At 45.3% G+C, this 16,283-nt stretch overlaps 1 protein-coding gene across 1 annotated transcript in view; it reads left to right on the forward strand.

Moving 5' to 3' along the window:
• LOC139370814 (calcium channel, voltage-dependent, L type, alpha 1D subunit, a) overlaps positions 1-16,283 on the forward strand; it is a 157,370-nt gene that overhangs the window by 122,375 nt on the left and 18,712 nt on the right. The window contains exons 40-45 of the mRNA XM_071110596.1: positions 2,385-2,501; positions 3,095-3,507; positions 4,384-4,407; positions 5,877-6,002; positions 6,204-6,370; positions 6,643-6,749. Coding sequence (XP_070966697.1) covers positions 2,385-2,501; positions 3,095-3,507; positions 4,384-4,407; positions 5,877-6,002; positions 6,204-6,370; positions 6,643-6,749 — 954 coding nt within the window. The remainder of the gene's footprint in view (positions 1-2,384; positions 2,502-3,094; positions 3,508-4,383; positions 4,408-5,876; positions 6,003-6,203; positions 6,371-6,642; positions 6,750-16,283) is intronic.

Raw genomic sequence — 16,283 nt, forward strand, 5'->3', positions numbered from 1 at the left:
TTTTCTTAATTTATAGACTAATCAAAGATGATAACTAGGCTATGGACATGTTGCTTGTATTTGTTTATTAATTAATGATGGTCAATTTCATCTTTATACAATCGCATAGCTGTCTCTCTCCCCTTCATACTTTCCTTGACAATTCATTACCTCATAGTCGACATTTGGAAAGCCTAAAGTAGGCCTAGGTTTTACGTTTTAAGGAAAGGATAAATATTTGCTCTTGTGTCTGACATACGCTGGTGGCTTTGATTGACAGGTCCTTTTTACTGGGGTGTGCCGTGTGTGAGTTCACTGATTCTCTCTAAAGGCCTACAGTATATGTCCATTCAGGAAGATTCCTAAAGTAGCCTGTCTGGACTCTATCTCTTTAAAAAATAATCAAACACACCTGTCATGATTTAATCTTGTAATCTATTTTTAATCTATTTTCAGTAGAGGCCCTTTCTCAACAAGTCCGTTATTTTTGTCTGAATAATTAGGAAGTAAAAAAACAAGGAAATGTCTTGTTTATGACACCGTTCACACCAATTGTCGAAATATCGTCCTGTCAGCACACGTTAATTATTTATTTATTTATTATGTATTTATTTATCGATTTTAGCTTCTTTTCGCATGCGATTCAGCAAGCAAAAAGGCCTCCACCTATTGGTTTAAAAAAATTGCTCAGAATAAGTTGCTGTTATAATGCTGTCCATTGTTCTTACTGTTTTGTACACTCAGTGTATATCCTCCTTAAAACTTTCCTCGTCAAGTTTGGCTACATTGATTTAGCATCATCCTATAATGTAGACAATTCTTCCCTACCCTACATAAAGGATTTGAATCTAAGGCAAGGTTTTTATTGCGGTTTTGAGAAAGGACGCAATGTGATTTGCTGATGTTTCTTGAGTACGATGCGTTGCAGGCGGCTTTGATTGATGGGTCCTTTTAGGTGGGTGGGTGTGAGTCCACTAATTCTCTGTGTCCATTTGGAAAGTTACCTAAAATAGGCCTTTCTGGACATCATCGCCCCATTCAGATAGAGAGAAAAAACAGTGTCTTGTTGCAGGGTCGGTAAATGTGCGAGGAATGAGGACAGGTGCCAGTTTTGCGTTTCCTCCCTTATTAAATGGGGTGCAACTGAATTGAACGTCGGCTACTGTAGCCAAGCTCCTTTCAAGACTCATCCTATAGGATGCGTAGCCTATATTCGAATATTTTCCAATATTATTTTACCAGTACGGTTTTTCTCTCATTACTGCATCCTCTATAGCCAATTTGAACAACATATCGCCACGGAGGATAACCGCTGCGGCGTTGTTGACGTTTTGCGAATTGTTCCGAAAAGTAGAGGGGACCCCCCCCCCCACCCCCCGCACCCCCCCACCCCAGCGGTTATCTCAGGTAACCTGGTCAATTGCATAACCCCCAAAATTCCAAACACGTTCACAGCCCTAGCACACGAGAGTGTGTGTGTGAGCGATTGGGGTCAACATGGCTGTTGAGAATATATGTGTGACGAAACGTGTGTGAGAATCTGCTTGCATACCAACAAGTGTGCCAATGTTGTGATTCACGATTCAGCAGGCCATTCATGATCAGAACTGTTGGTCTGCACCGTGATCCTGTTTATGTGATGACGGACGTGTTTACCAACGTATGTCTCTTTCGCAGAGGCGCGTGTCTCCGTCTCGGTGTTACCGTTGACAATGTAATGCGTCCCTATTCACCACATAGTGCGCTGCGTTTGAACAGGGCCCGTAGGGCTCTGGTCAAAAGTAGTGCGGCCGTGTCGGGAATTAGGTGCCAATTTTGGGACGCACGGGTCGTCTCTGTCCACTCGTTATGGTCATCCAGCGCTTTAACATGTATCTCACCCATCAACTCATGAAGGTCACACTCCAAGCAGCTTACTTCTGTTTCCATCACCGTTAGCTTTGAGCCGTGAGGTTTTATCATTCAGGTAGTCCTCTCTATCTAATGTCCCTCTCCCTCATATCCCGAGCTATATTTTGTCCTCATTGAAACAGGTCCTGTAGGAAGTAAACTACAGTGTGTGCCTATTGTAGCTAGCTGTAGTGGTCCACGTAGACAAAGGTGGAACTGACATTCTCCACTTAACCCTTAACACTCAGGATAATGTGATGTCATAGGAGACACACTAACGACTAGGCATATTCAGGGGGAGCACATTTGTTTGTTTCTTGTGAATGTTCTCATCTCTCACAGTCTGTCTAGCTCTGTCCAGTATGGGCGTCTGTAGACGTCAGGTTTTGCGTGAGCGCCAGCAAAGGGCAAGTGTGTGTGTGTGTGTGTGTGTGTGTGTGTGTGTGAAGAGCCTCTGCCTGAAAGAGAACCTTCCTACCAGCCCTTAGCCCCTCCCTCTATTGTCATGGTTACAGGCTGGCCTTCGCACGCTACATGATATTGGGCCCGAAATTCGACGAGCGATATCATGTGACCTGCAAGATGAGGAGCTAGTAGACTTTATTCCAGAGGAGGACGAGGAGATTTATAGGGTAATTTATTCAATTTATCTGCCTGAGGGGGTGTGTGGCACGCATCTGTATTTTGTCTTGCTGGTATGGGTTGGTTTGGGTAAATGGAATATTGGGACAATGGTAATGGCAGGGTATTATGCCTCACATCAATGCCCTTAATGGAGGTAGATACTGTACACGGCACGCACAGATATACACACAGTGGTAATAATGTTATATTTGATTTGTATGGCACTTTCCATTTACCGAGCAAAATCACAAAGCTGTGAACTCAATTAGTCACCAAGGTGGACTGGGCGTAGAAGTTGCATGGATGAAACCTGTAGGTGTAGGGACACGACTATGTTCCTGTCAGAGGAAGTAAACCATTAGCAGTTCTTCTGTTTTTCTTTTCTCAGTTCAGAAAAAGGAATTATAGTGCCTTCATCCCGCATATATCACGAACCAGCTTTTTAATTTATTTTCTGCCCATACGTTGATTTCTGAAAGGAAAACAAATCACCAACCACAACAAGTCAACCCAGTTTGCACATCACTAGCGTTGTGTATTCATCCTCTGTGTTGAACAGAAAGTAGTCCCTGACCGTTTGACCCTGAGTGTTCCTCCACAGCGCAATGGTGGCCTGTTCGGTAACCACGTCAACCATGTGAACGGGGACCACCACCGGCGCTCGTCAGGGCAACAGACCAACACCACCCAGAGGCCCCTGCAGGTGCAGCCACCTCCGCACTATGCCCACATGGAGCAGCCGGTGGGGCGTCTCTGCCGGGCCAACGTCATGTCCCACCAGCACCCCAATCAGCACCACCACCACCACAACTCCTCATACGGCAAGTCGCCCAAGTCCACCAACGTCAACCTGAACAACGCCAACGTGTCCAGTCTGCCCAACGGAGGAGGACACCACCACCGTTACTATGAGTACACTCCGCCCCCCGCCAACGGTTACCCGGGACACCGCGGTGGCCTCTACTACACTGACTTCGACAAGCCGCCACCTCGCGGCACACCGCAGGGACAAAGGTGACCACACACTGACCATCAGCTATCTCTTTCTCTGGCCGAGAAATGAAATGGGTGACGCGTCGTGTGTTGTTGAATGGGATCTATTAGTTAGAGTAAGAGAAAATGGGGAAATGTCTGTGGCTTGAAGCTTCGTGTAAACTTCAAATGCCACACTATTTAGAAGCTATAATGTCTAACCTTTAAACTCTTCCGTCCCTTGTCAATTCACCTGAGGTACTCTCGTAGTCCCTCGTAGTCATACAGCTCAATGTGTATGATGATGTCAACACTATGGGTTTTTGTACAATATAACAAACCTGGGATATAAGTTCGCATGGAGAGTTAGCATGCAGCTACCATTAGCCATAAGGCCATTCTGTGTATCTATCATTAAAGATTTGCCAAAGGCAGGACCTAGCCTCTCCTTATCAGACCTTCCCCTTGTCGCTGACCTATAGCACATACCCTCTCAGACCCTCCCTTAAACTGACCAATCACATGCTTATCATCATCCTCATTCCATATAACTGACCAACAGCACTTCATATTTATTCAGGTAACCCATCCCACAAGCAGTCAATACATCTCTCTGAAGTGCCCCAGGGTTGGGTTGAAAGTCCATTTCAATTCTTAGGAATTCAAGAAATTATTGGAAATGATTTCCTGAACTGCCTGTAATTGAAATGTATCTGCCCCCCAACATTGGTAGAAACGTCACCCCTCTGTCTTCTTTCTTCACTTATACATATATAGGAATGCATGTATATGCTTCATATACTGTACGATAAATATATGCCTCTCATGGGGTCCCTTTTCCCTCTGTTCTCTCCTCCCGTTCTCCTACCTAACCAAAATGCTTTCTCTCAACCATCTCTCTGCTTTCTTGGACAAAAGGCGCTACTATGAGACCTATGTTAGGTATGTTACTTTCCTAGGTATGTTTAGAGCAGTATGTGTCCGCCACCACAAGGGGGGACTTTTCATTTGAATGATGTTTTATGGGGCCAGTAAGTGACTAACTGCATCCCTATTAGGGTTGCAAAATTCTGGTAACTTTCCCACAATTCCCAGGTTTTCCAGAAATCCAGATTATTCAGGATTTCTGGAAAAACTGGGAGTTTTGGGAAAATTACTGGGAATTTTGCAACCCTAATCCCTGCTAAATTAGTGGTGGCCAGTCATCCCATCTCCCTGTCTCTGCACCACCAGCCATCTGTGGAGTAGTATCCCTTGGCCTAGTAGTTTGATGTTTAACGAAGAGAATGGAAAAGCCTGATTGGCCAGCACACTGCCTAGCGCCTAGACCAATCTTGGTGTATGCATGTGTCTGCTAGGAAGGAGGGCACTGCTAAGAGAGGTGAAGTGAAGTGCTTTTGCCTTGGAGGAACTTGGGTGCTTCAAACCACATGGATATGAATGGAAATGTACCCTGCTCCCCTTAAACCCTGACTACTTCCTGAGGCCAGCAATGACCAGGAGCTCTATAGAAGGCCCTCAGAAATGTCTTTCATTAAAGGGATTGTTAACCAACATTTCAAAATTAAATATTGGTTTCCTTATCCTGAAAGCACTCTTTGAGGAAAAAAAGGTGCTATCTAGAACCAAAATGTGTTCTTCAGCTGTCCCCATAGGAGAACCCTTTGAATAACCCTTTATTGGTTCCAGGTAGAACCCTTTTGGGTTCTATGTAGAACCCTTTCCACAGAGGGTTCTACATTGAACCAAAAAAAAGAGTTCTACCTGGAGCCTAAAAGGGTTCTCCAATGGGGACAGCTGAATAAGTTTTATGGACAAAACCAGAACATGGATTGATGTTTTCGCTTGTCCATAGACTGCTTGCAGGGTAAGGAAAACAATAGGTCAGTTTGTAATTTGGGTGAGCTATCCCACGGCTGAGATGGGGGATGATGAGAAGTGGATGTTTTGACACGTCTGATTGAAGACTTCTCAAACTATCGTATTACAGGCAACCATGGTTTTCTTTGGAGCGACAAAATAAGTGTTAAGTGAACGTTGAGTGTTGCTCTTTGGTACTGTATGCATTGTCTGCTGGTCTACTACAGCTTCTACTGTCCCTGTTGTCTTGATGAGGCTGTGGTGGTGGATGAGGAAGACGCTAGTTCTGTTGATTCGCTGCCCCCTGGAGGCTGGAGGTTTGCGTCTGCATGGCAGTGCATGGCCCTGTTCCCCCACAACTTCTCCCGCAGTCCAGCCTCACCAGTGGAGGCTGGTAAAGGGAGGATCGCTCATAGTAATGGTTGGAAACGGTACCATTCTATTCATTCCATTCCAATGAGCCTGTCCTCTGATTTGAAAGTGACACCAGCCTCCACTGCCCACTACCCCCCTCCGATCTCTGAACCCTGACCCCTACCCCCTCCCACCAGGTCCCACCGGGGAGACGCCCGCCTTCCCACCATCCGGCGGGAGGAGTTTGATGATGACAGGTACTCGGGAGAGTACTACAGCGGGGAGGAGTTCTACGAGGATGACAGCATGTTGTCAGGAGACAGGTAAAGTAACCGACACTCCACCCTTACAACCTCAGAGAAATAAATGTATCCTACATATTGTGTCTACCGTACCTCACAACGTGTTCCTTTCTGCTAGAGCAGGGGTCTCAAACTAGCGGCCACCGAGCCAGATGCGGCCCCCGAGCATATTAAAATAGAATTCAAGTAGTTAATTCACCTCCCAACACCCTATCCTTCCAGGAGGTCCTATATGGAACACGTGGACAGGTACCAGAACAGTGACACGGAGTACGAGACGCCGAGAGGCTACCATCACCCCAACAGTTACTACAACGACGATGAGCAACCCCTCTACCAAGACGGAAGGAGGTCGCCTAAGAGACGGATGCTTCCTGCCACGCCCCAAGGTAACATCCCTTCTCTCTGTCCAGCATGCTTCTGAAGCTTGTCTACAAATAAACTGTTACTAAGGTCAGATAGAAGCTAATATTCGACAGCTAGTCACACACAGTTGTTTTAAACTGACTTGTCACTGACTTGGTTTTCTCAGATTTTAAAGAGCATGACAGTGTTTTGTTTCTGAATGTGTGTTGATGCCCTTCAGTTGCATGTAGTCGTTGTTTCCTGCATGAGTAGTTTAGTTTCACCCTCCTGTCCTGTCCGCCCGTCACTCGTGCAGGTCACAGGAGGCCCTCCTTCAACTTTGAGTGTCTGAGAAGGCAAGGCAGTCAGGACGAGCTGCCACACCAACGCACTGCTCTACCACTGCACCTAATGCAGCACCAGGTAACACACACATACACACACTGATCTACCACTGCACCTAATGCAGCACCAGATAACACACACACACATACACACACACACACACACACACACACACACTGCTCTACCACTGCATGAGATGCACCAGCAGGTAACACACACACCAGTCCACAGCTCTGCATCTGCAGCACCATATAGCACACACACTACCAGTGCTCTATGTTGCATGAATGGATTTACCAGTGCAGTGCTTTTAGGCCAGTGTGTTAGACCAGTGTGTGTGTGTGTGTGTGTGTGTGTGTTAGACCAGTGTATGTTTGTTAGACCAGTGTGTGTTTGTTAGACCAGTGTGTGTGTGTGTGTGTGTGTGTTAGACCAGTGTGTGTGTTGTTAGACCAGTGTGTGTGTTGTTAGACCAGTGTGTGTGTTGTTAGACCAGTGTGTGTGTGTTGTTAGACCAGTGTGTGTGTTGTTAGACCAGTGTGTGTGTGTTGTTAGACCAGTGTGTGTTGTTAGACCAGTGTGTGTGTTGTTAGACCAGTGTGTGTGTTAGACCAGTGTGTGTGTGTTAGACCAGTGTGTGTGTGTGTGTGTTAGACCAGTGTGTGTGTGTGTGTGTTAGACCAGTTTGTGTGTTGTTAGACCAGTGTGTGTGTGTTGTTAGACCAGTTTGTGTTGTTAGACCAGTGTGTGTGTTGTTAGACCAGTGTGTGGTGTTAGACCAGTGTGCGTGTTGTTAGACCAGTGTGTGTGTGTTAGACCAGTGTGTGTTGTTAGACCAGTGTGTGTGTTGTTAGACCAGTGTGTGTGTTGTTAGACCAGTGTGTGTGTGTGTGTGTGTGTGTGTGTGTGTGTGTTAGACCAGTGTGTGTGTGTGTGTGTTAGACCAGTGTGTGTGTGTGTGTGTTAGACCAGTGTGTGTGTGTGTGTGTGTGTGTGTGTGTGTGTGTGTGTGTGTGTGTGTGTGTGTTAGACCAGTGTGTGTGTGTGTGTTTTAGACAAGTGTGTGTGTTAGACCAGTGTGTGTGTGTTAGACAAGTGTGTGTGTGTGTGTGTTAGACCAGTGTGTGTGTGTGTGTGTGTGTGTGTGTTAGACCAGTGTGTGTGTGTGTGTGTGTGTGTTATACCAGTGTGTGTGTGTTATACCAGTGTGTGTGTGTTAGACCAGTGTGTGTGTGTTAAACAAGTGTGTGTGTGTGTGTTAGACCAGTGTGTTTTGTTAGACCAGTGTGTGTTGTTAGACTAGTGTGTGTGTTAGAACACTGTGTGTGTTAGAACAGTGTGTGTGTTAGAACAGTGTGTGTGTTGTTAGACCAGTGTGTGTGTTGTTAGACCAGTGTGTGTGTTGTTAGACCAGTTTGTGTGTTGTTAGACCAGTGTGTGTGTTGTTAGACCAGTGTGCGTGTTGTTAGACCAGTGTGTGTTGTTAGACCAGTTTGTGTGTTGTTAGACCAGTGTGTGTTAGACCAGTGTGTGTGTTGTTAGACCAGTGTGTGTGTTGTTAGACCAGTGTGTGTGGTGTTAGACCAGTGTGCGTGTTGTTAGATCAGTGTGCGTGTTGTTAGACCAGTTTGTGTGTTGTTAGACCAGAGTGTGTGTTGTTAGACCAGAGTGTGTGTTGTTAGACCAGAGTGTGTGTTGTTAGACCAGAGTGTGTGTTGTTAGACCAGTGTGTGTGTTGTTAGACCAGTGTGTGTGTTGTTAGACCAATTTGTGTGTTGTTAGACCAGTGTGTGTTAGACCAGTTTGTGTGTGTGTGTTAGACCAGTGTGTGTGTTGTTAGACCAGTTTGTGTGTTGTTACAGTTTGAGTGTTGTTAGACCAGTTTGTGTGTTGTTAGACCAGTTTGTGTGGTTTTAGATCAGTGTGTGTGTTGTTAGACCAGTTTGTGTGGTGTTAGACCAGTGTGTGTTAGACCAGTGTGTGTGTTGTTAGACCAGTGTGTGTGTTGTTAGACCAGTGTGTGTTGTTAGACCAGTGTGTGTGTTGTTAGACCAGTGTGTGTGTGTTGTTAGACCAGTTTGTGTTGTTAGACCAGTGTGTGTGTTGTTAGACCAGTGTGTGTGTTGTTAGACCAGTGTGCGTTTTGTTAGACCAGTGTGTGTGTGTTAGACCAGTGTGTGTTGTTAGACCAGTATGTGTGTGTGTGTTGTTAGACCAGTGTGTGTTTGTGAGACCAGTGTGTGTGTGTTAGACCAGTGTGTGTGTGTGTTAGACCAGTGTGTGTGTGTTAGACCAGTGTGTGTGTTTGTGAGACCAGTGTGTGTGTTAGACCAGTGTGTGTGTGTGTGTGTTAGACCAGTGTGTGTGTTGTTAGACCAGTGTGTGTGTGTGTGTGTGTGTGTGTGTGTGTGTGTGTGTGTGTGTGTGTTAGACCTGTGTGTGTGTGTGTGTGTGTGTGTGTGTGTGTGTGTGTGTGTGTGTGTGTGTGTGTGTGTGTGTGTGTGTGTGTTAGACCAGTGTGTGTGTGTGTGTGTGTGTGTGTTAGACCAGTGTGTGTGTGTGTGTGTGTTAGACCAGTGTGGGTGTGTTAGACCAGTGTGTGTGTGTGTGTTTTAGACAAGTGTGTGTGTGTTAGACCAGTGTGTGTGTGTTAGACAAGTGTGTGTGTGTGTGTGTTAGACAAGTGTGTGTGTGTTAGACCAGTGTGTGTGTGTGTGTGTGTGTGTTAGACCAGTGTGTGTGTGTGTGTGTTATACCAGTGTGTGTGTGTTATACCAGTGTGTGTGTGTTAGACCAGTGTGTGTGTGTTAAACAAGTGTGTGTGTGTGTGTTAGACCAGTGTGTTTTGTTAGACCAGTGTGTGTTGTTAGACTAGTGTGTGTGTTAGAACACTGTGTGTGTTAGAACAGTGTGTGTGTTAGAACAGTGTGTGTGTTAGAACAGTGTGTGTGTTAGACCACTGTGTGTGTGTTGTGACCACTGTGTGTGTGTGTTGTGACCAGTGTGTGTGTGTGTTAGACCAGTGTGTGTGTGTGTTAGACCAGTGTGTGTGTGTGTTAGACCTGTGTGTGTGTGTGTGTGTGTGTGTGTGTGTGTGTGTGTGTGTGTGTGTGTGTGTGTGTGTGTGTGTGTGTGTGTGAGGCCAGTGTGTGTGTGTGTGTGTGTGTGGTAGACCAATGTGTGTGTGTTGTTAGACCAGTTTGTGTTAGACCAGTGTGTGTGTTGTTAGACCAGTGTGTGTTAGACCAGTGTGTGTGTTGTTAGACCAGTGTGTGGTGTTAGACCAGTGTGCGTGTTGTTAGACCAGTGTGTGTTGTTAGACCAGTTTGTGTGTTGTTAGACCAGAGTGTGTGTTGTTAGACCAGTGTGTGTGTGTTAGACCAGTGTGTGTGTTGTTAGACCAGTTTGTGTGTTGTTAGACCAGTGTGTGTTAGACCAGTGTGTGTGTTGTTAGACCAGTGTGTGTGTTGTTAGACCAGTGTGTGTGTTGTTAGACCAGTGTGTGTGTGTTAGACCAGTGTGTGTGTTGTTAGACCAGTGTGTGTGTTGTTAGACAAGTGTGTGTGTTTTAGACCAGTTTGTGTGTGTTAGACCAGTGTGTGTGTTGTTAGACCAGTGTGTGTGTTGTTAGACCAGTGTGTGTGTTGTTAGACCAGTGTGTGTTAGACCAGTTTGTGTGTTGTTAGACCAGTGTGTGTTAGACCAGTGTGTGTGTTGTTAGACCAGTGTGCGTGTTTTTAGACCAGTGCGTGTTGTTAGACCAGTGTGTGTTGTTAGACCAGTTTGTGTGTTGTTAGACCAGTGTGTGTTAGACCAGTGTGTGTGTTGTTAGACCAGTGTGTGTGTTGTTAGACCAGTGTGCGTGTTGTTAGACCAGTGTGCGTGTTGTTAGACCAGTTTGTGTGTTGTTAGACCAGAGTGTGTGTTGTTAGACCAGAGTGTGTGTTGTTAGACCAGAGTGTGTGTTGTTAGACCAGTGTGTGTGTTGTTAGACCAGTGTGTGTGTTGTTAGACCAGTGTGTGTGTTGTTAGACCAGTGTGTGTGGTGTTAGACCAGTGTGCGTGTTGTTAGACCAGTGTGTGTTGTTAGACCAGTTCGTGTGTTGTTAGACCAGTGTGTGTTAGACCAGTGTGTGTGTTGTTAGACCAGTGTGTGTGTTGTTAGACCAGTGTGTGTGGTGTTAGACCAGTGTGTGTGTTGTTAGACCAGTGTGTGTGTTGTTAAACCAGTTTGTGTGTTGTTAGACCAGAGTGTGTGTTGTTAGACCAGAGTGTGTGTTGTTAGACCAGAGTGTGTGTTGTTAGACCAGAGTGTGTGTTGTTAGACCAGTGTGTGTGTTGTTAGACCAGTGTGTGTGTTGTTAGACCAATTTGTGTGTTGTTAGACCAGCGTGTGTTAGTCCAGTTTGTGTGTGTGTGTTAGACCAGTGTGTGTGTTGTTAGACCAGTTTGTGTGTTGTTACAGTTTGAGTGTTGTTAGACCAGTTTTTGTGTTGTTAGACCAGTTTGTGTGGTGTTAGACCAGTGTGTGTTAGACCAGTGTGTGTTAGACCAGTGTGTGTGTTGTTAGACCAGTGTGTGTTAGACCAGTTTGTGTGGTGTTAGACCAGTGTGTTAGACCAGTGTGTGTTGTTAGACCAGTTTGTGTGTTGTTAGACCAGGGTGTTAGACCAGTGTGTGTGTTGTTAGACCAGTGTGTGTTAGACCAGTGTGTGTGTTGTTAGACCAGTGTGTGTGTTGTTAGACCAGTGTGTGTGTTGTTAGACCAGTGTGTGGTGTTAGACCAGTGTGCATGTTGTTAGACCAGTTTGTGTGTTGTTAGACCAGAGTGTGTGTTGTTAGACCAGTGTGTGTGTTGTTAGACCAGTGTGTGTGTTGTTTAGACCAGTTTGTGTGTTGTTAGACCAGTGTGTGTTAGACCAGTGTGTGTGTTGTTAGACCAGTGTGTGTGTTGTTAGACCAGTGGGTGTGTTGTTAGACCAGTGTGTGTGTTGTTAGACCAGTGTGTGTGTGTTAGACCAGTGTGTGTTAGACCAGTTTGTGTGTTGTTAGACCAGTGTGTGTTAGACCAGTGTGTGTGTTGTTAGACCAGTGTGTGTGTGTTGTTAGACCAGTTTGTGTTGTTAGACCAGTTTGTGTTGTTAGACCAGTTTGTGTTGTTAGACCAGTGTGTGTGGTGTTAGACCAGTGTGTTAGACCAGTGTGTGTTGTTAGACCAGTTTGTGTGTTGTTAGACCAGTGTGTGTTAGACCAGTGTGTGTGTTGTTAGACTAGTGTGTGTGTTGTTAGACCAGTGTGTGGTGTTAGACCAGTGTGCGTGTTGTTAGACCAGTGTGTGTTGTTAGACCAGTTTGTGTGTTGTTAGACCAGTGTGTGTGTTGTTAGACCAGTGTGTGTGTTGTTAGACCAGTGTGTGTGTTGTTAGACCAGTTTGTGTGTTGTTAGACCAGTGTGTGTGTTGTTAGACCAGTGTGTGTGTTGTTAGACCAGTGTGTGAGTTGTTAGACCAGTTTGTGTGTTGTTAGACCAGTGTGTGTTAGACCAGTGTGTGTGTTGTTAGACCAGTGTGTGTGTTGTTAGACCAGTGTGTGTGTTGTTAGACCAGTGTGTGTGTTGTTAGACCAGTGTGTGTGTTGTTAGATCAGTTTGTGTGTTGTTAGACCAGTGTGTGTTAGACCAGTGTGTGTGTTGTTAGACCAGTGTGTGTGTTGTTAGACCAGTGTGTGTTAGACCAGTTTGTGTGTTGTTAGACCAGTGTGTGTTAGACCAGTGTGTGTGTTGTTAGACCAGTGTGTGTGTTGTTAGACCAGTGTGTGGTGTCAGTGTGCGTGTTGTTAGACCAGTGTGTGTTGTTAGACCAGTTTGTGTGTTGTTAGACCAGAGTGTGTGTTGTTAGACCAGTGTGTGTGTTGTTAGACCAGTGTGTGTGTTGTTAGACCAGTTTGTGTGTTGTTAGACCAGTGTGTGTTAGACCAGTGTGTGTGTTGTTAGACCAGTGTGTGTGTTGTTAGACCAGTGTGTGTGTTGTTAGACCAGTGTGTGTGTTAGACCAGTTTGTGTGTTGTTAGACCAGTGTGTGTGTTGTTAGACCAGTGTGTGTGTTGTTTGACCAGTTTGTGTTGTTAGACCAGTGTGTGTGTTGTTAGACCAGTGTGTTGTGTTAGACCAGTGTGTTGTGTTAGACAAGTGTGTGTGTGTTAGACCAGTGTGTGTGTTGTTAGACCAGTGTGTGTGTTGTTAGACCAGTGTGCGTGTTGTTAGACCAGTGTGCGTGTTGTTAGACCAGTTTGTGTGTTGTTAGACCAGAGTGTGTGTTGTTAGACCAGAGTGTGTGTTGTTAGACCAGAGTGTGTGTTGTTAGACCAGAGTGTGTGTTGTTAGACCAGTGTGCGTGTTGTTAGACCAGTGTGCGTGTTGTTAGACCAGTTTGTGTGTTGTTAGACCAGAGTGTGTGTTGTTAGACCAGAGTGTGTGTTGTTAGACCAGAGTGTGTGTTGTTAGACCAGAGTGTGTTTTGTTAGACCAGAGTGTGTGTTGTTAGACCAGTGTGTTGTTAGACCAGTGTGTGTGTTGTTAGACCAGTGTGTGTGTTGTTAGACCAGTGTGTGTGTTGTTAGACCAGTGTGTGTTAGACCAGTTTGTGTGTTGTTAGACCAGTGTGTGTTAGACCAGTGTGTGTGTTGTTAGACCAGTGTGTGTGTTGTTAGACCAGTGTGTGTTAGACCAGTTTGTGTGTTGTTAGACCAGTGTGTGTTAGACCAGTGTGTGTGTTGTTAGACCAGTGTGTGTGTTGTTAGACCAGTGTGTGGTGTTAGACCAGTGTGCGTGTTGTTAGACCAGTGTGTGTTGTTAGACCAGTGTGTGTGTTGTTAGACCAGTGTGTGTGTTGTTAGACCAGTTTGTGTGTTGTTAGACCAGTGTGTGTTAGACCAGTGTGTGTGTTGTTAGACCAGTGTGTGTGTTGTTAGACCAGTGTGTGTGTGTTGTTAGACCAGTGTGTGTGTTGTTAGACCAGTGTGTGTGTTGTTTGACCAGTTTGTGTTGTTAGACCAGTGTGTGTGTGTTAGACCAGTGTGTGTGTTGTTAGACCAGTTTGTGTGTTGTTACAGTTTGAGTGTTGTTAGACCAGTTTTTGTGTTGTTAGACCAGTTTGTGTGGTGTTAGACCAGTGTGTGTTAGACCAGTGTGTGTTAGACCAGTGTGTGTGTTGTTAGACCAGTGTGTGTTAGACCAGTTTGTGTGTTGTTAGACCAGTGTGTGTTAGACCAGTGTGTGTGTTGTTAGACCAGTGTGTGTGTGTTGTTAGACCAGTTTGTGTTGTTAGACCAGTTTGTGTTGTTAGACCAGTTTGTGTTGTTAGACCAGTGTGTGTGGTGTTAGACCAGTGTGTGTGTGTTGTTAGACCAATGTGTGTGTTGTTATGCCAGTTTGTGTGGTGTTAGACCAGTTTGTGGTGTTAGACCAGTTTGTGTTGTTAGACCAGTGTGTGTTAGACCAGTGTGTGTGAGACCAGTGTGTGTGTTGTTAGACCAGTGTGTGTGTTGTTAGACCAGTGTGTGTGTTGTTAGACCAGTGTGTTGTGTTAGACAAGTGTGTGTGTGTTAGACCAGTGTGTGTGTTGTTAGACCAGTGTGTGTGTTGTTAGACCAGTGTGTGTGGTGTTAGACCAGTGTGTGTGTTGTTAGACCAGTGTGCGTGTTGTTAGACCAGTTTGTGTGTTGTTAGACCAGAGTGTGTGTTGTTAGACCAGAGTGTGTGTTGTTAGACCAGAGTGTGTGTTGTTAGACCAGAGTGTGTGTTGTTAGACCAGTGTGTGTGTTGTTAGACCAGTGTGTGTGTTGTTAGACCAATTTGTGTGTTGTTAGACCAGTGTGTGTTAGACCAGTTTGTGTGTGTGTGTTAGACCATTGTGTGTGTTGTTAGACCAGTTTGTGTGTTGTTACAGTTTGAGTGTTGTTAGAGCAGTTTGTGTGTTGTTAGACCAGTTTGTGTGGTGTTAGACCAGTGTGTGTTAGACCAGTGTGTGTTAGACCAGTGTGTGTTGTTAGACCAGTGTGTGTTAGACCAGTGTGTGTGTTGTTAGACCAGTGTGTGTGTTGTTAGACCAGTGTGTGTGTTGTTAGACCAGTGTGTGTTAGACCAGTTTGTGTGTTGTTAGACCAGTGTGTGTTAGACCAGTGTATGTGTTGTTAGACCAGTGTGTGTGTGTTGTTAGACCAGTTTGTGTTGTTAGACCAGTTTGTGTTGTTAGACCAGTTTGTGTTGTTAGACCAGTGTGTGTGGTGTTAGACCAGTGTGTGTGTGTGTTGTTAGACCAGTGTGTGTGTTGTTATACCAGTTTGTGTGGTGTTAGACCAGTGTGTTAGACCAGTGTGTGTTGTTAGACCAGTTTGTGTGTTGTTAGACCAGGGTGTTAGACCAGTGTGTGTGTTGTTAGACCAGTGTGTGTTAGACCAGTGTGTGTGTTGTTAGACCAGTGTGTGTGTTGTTAGACCAGTGTGTGTGGTGTTAGACCAGTGTGTGGTGTTAGACCAGTGTGCATGTTGTTAGACCAGTTTGTGTGTTGTTAGACCAGAGTGTGTGTTGTTAGACCAGTGTGTGTGTTGTTAGACCAGTGTGTGTGGTGTTTAGACCAGTTTGTGTGTTGTTAGACCAGTGTGTGTTAGACCAGTGTGTGTGTTGTTAGACCAGTGTGTGTGTTGTTAGACCAGTGGGTGTGTTGTTAGACCAGTGTGTGTGTTGTTAGACCAGTGTGTGTGTGTTAGACCAGTGTGTGTTAGACCAGTTTGTGTGTTGTTAGACCAGTGTGTGTTAGACCAGTGTGTGTGTTGTTAGACCAGTGTGTGTGTGTTGTTAGACCAGTTTGTGTTGTTAGACCAGTTTGTGTTGTTAGACCAGTTTGTGTTGTTAGACCAGTGTGTGTGGTGTTTGACCAGTGTGTTAGACCAGTGTGTGTTGTTAGACCAGTTTGTGTGTTGTTAGACCAGTGTGTGTTAGACCAGTGTGTGTGTTGTTAGACCAGTGTGTGTGTTGTTAGACCAGTGGGTGGTGTTAGACCAGTGTGCGTGTTGTTAGACCAGTGTGTGTTGTTAGACCAGTTTGTGTGTTGTTAGACCAGTGTGTGTGTTGTTAGACCAGTGTGTGTGTTGTTAGACCAGTGTGTGTGTTGTTAGACCAGTTTGTGTGTTGTTAGACCAGTGTGTGTGTTGTTAGATCAGTGTGTGTGTTGTTAGACCAGTGTGTGAGTTGTTAGACCAGTTTGTGTGTTGTTAGACCAGTGTGTGTTAGACCAGTGTGTGTGTTGTTAGACCAGTGTGTGTGTTGTTAGACCAGTGTGTGTGTTGTTAGACCAGTGTGTGTGTTGTTAGACCAGTGTGTGTGTTGTTAGACCAGTTTGTGTGTTGTTAGACCAGTGTGTGTTAGACCAGTGTGTGTGTTGTTAGACCAGTGTGTGTGTTGTTAGACCAGTGTGTGTTAGACCAGTTTGTGTGTTGTTAGACCAGTGTGTGTTAGACCAGTGTATGTGTTGTTAGACCAGTGTGTGTGTTGTTAGACCAGTGTGTGGTGTTAGTGTGCGTGTTGTTAGACCAGTGTGTGTTGTTAGACCAGTTT

This window comes from Oncorhynchus clarkii, chromosome 17 (assembly GCF_045791955.1).
Source record: "Oncorhynchus clarkii lewisi isolate Uvic-CL-2024 chromosome 17, UVic_Ocla_1.0, whole genome shotgun sequence".
NCBI classification, from domain to species: Eukaryota; Metazoa; Chordata; class Actinopteri; order Salmoniformes; family Salmonidae; genus Oncorhynchus; species Oncorhynchus clarkii.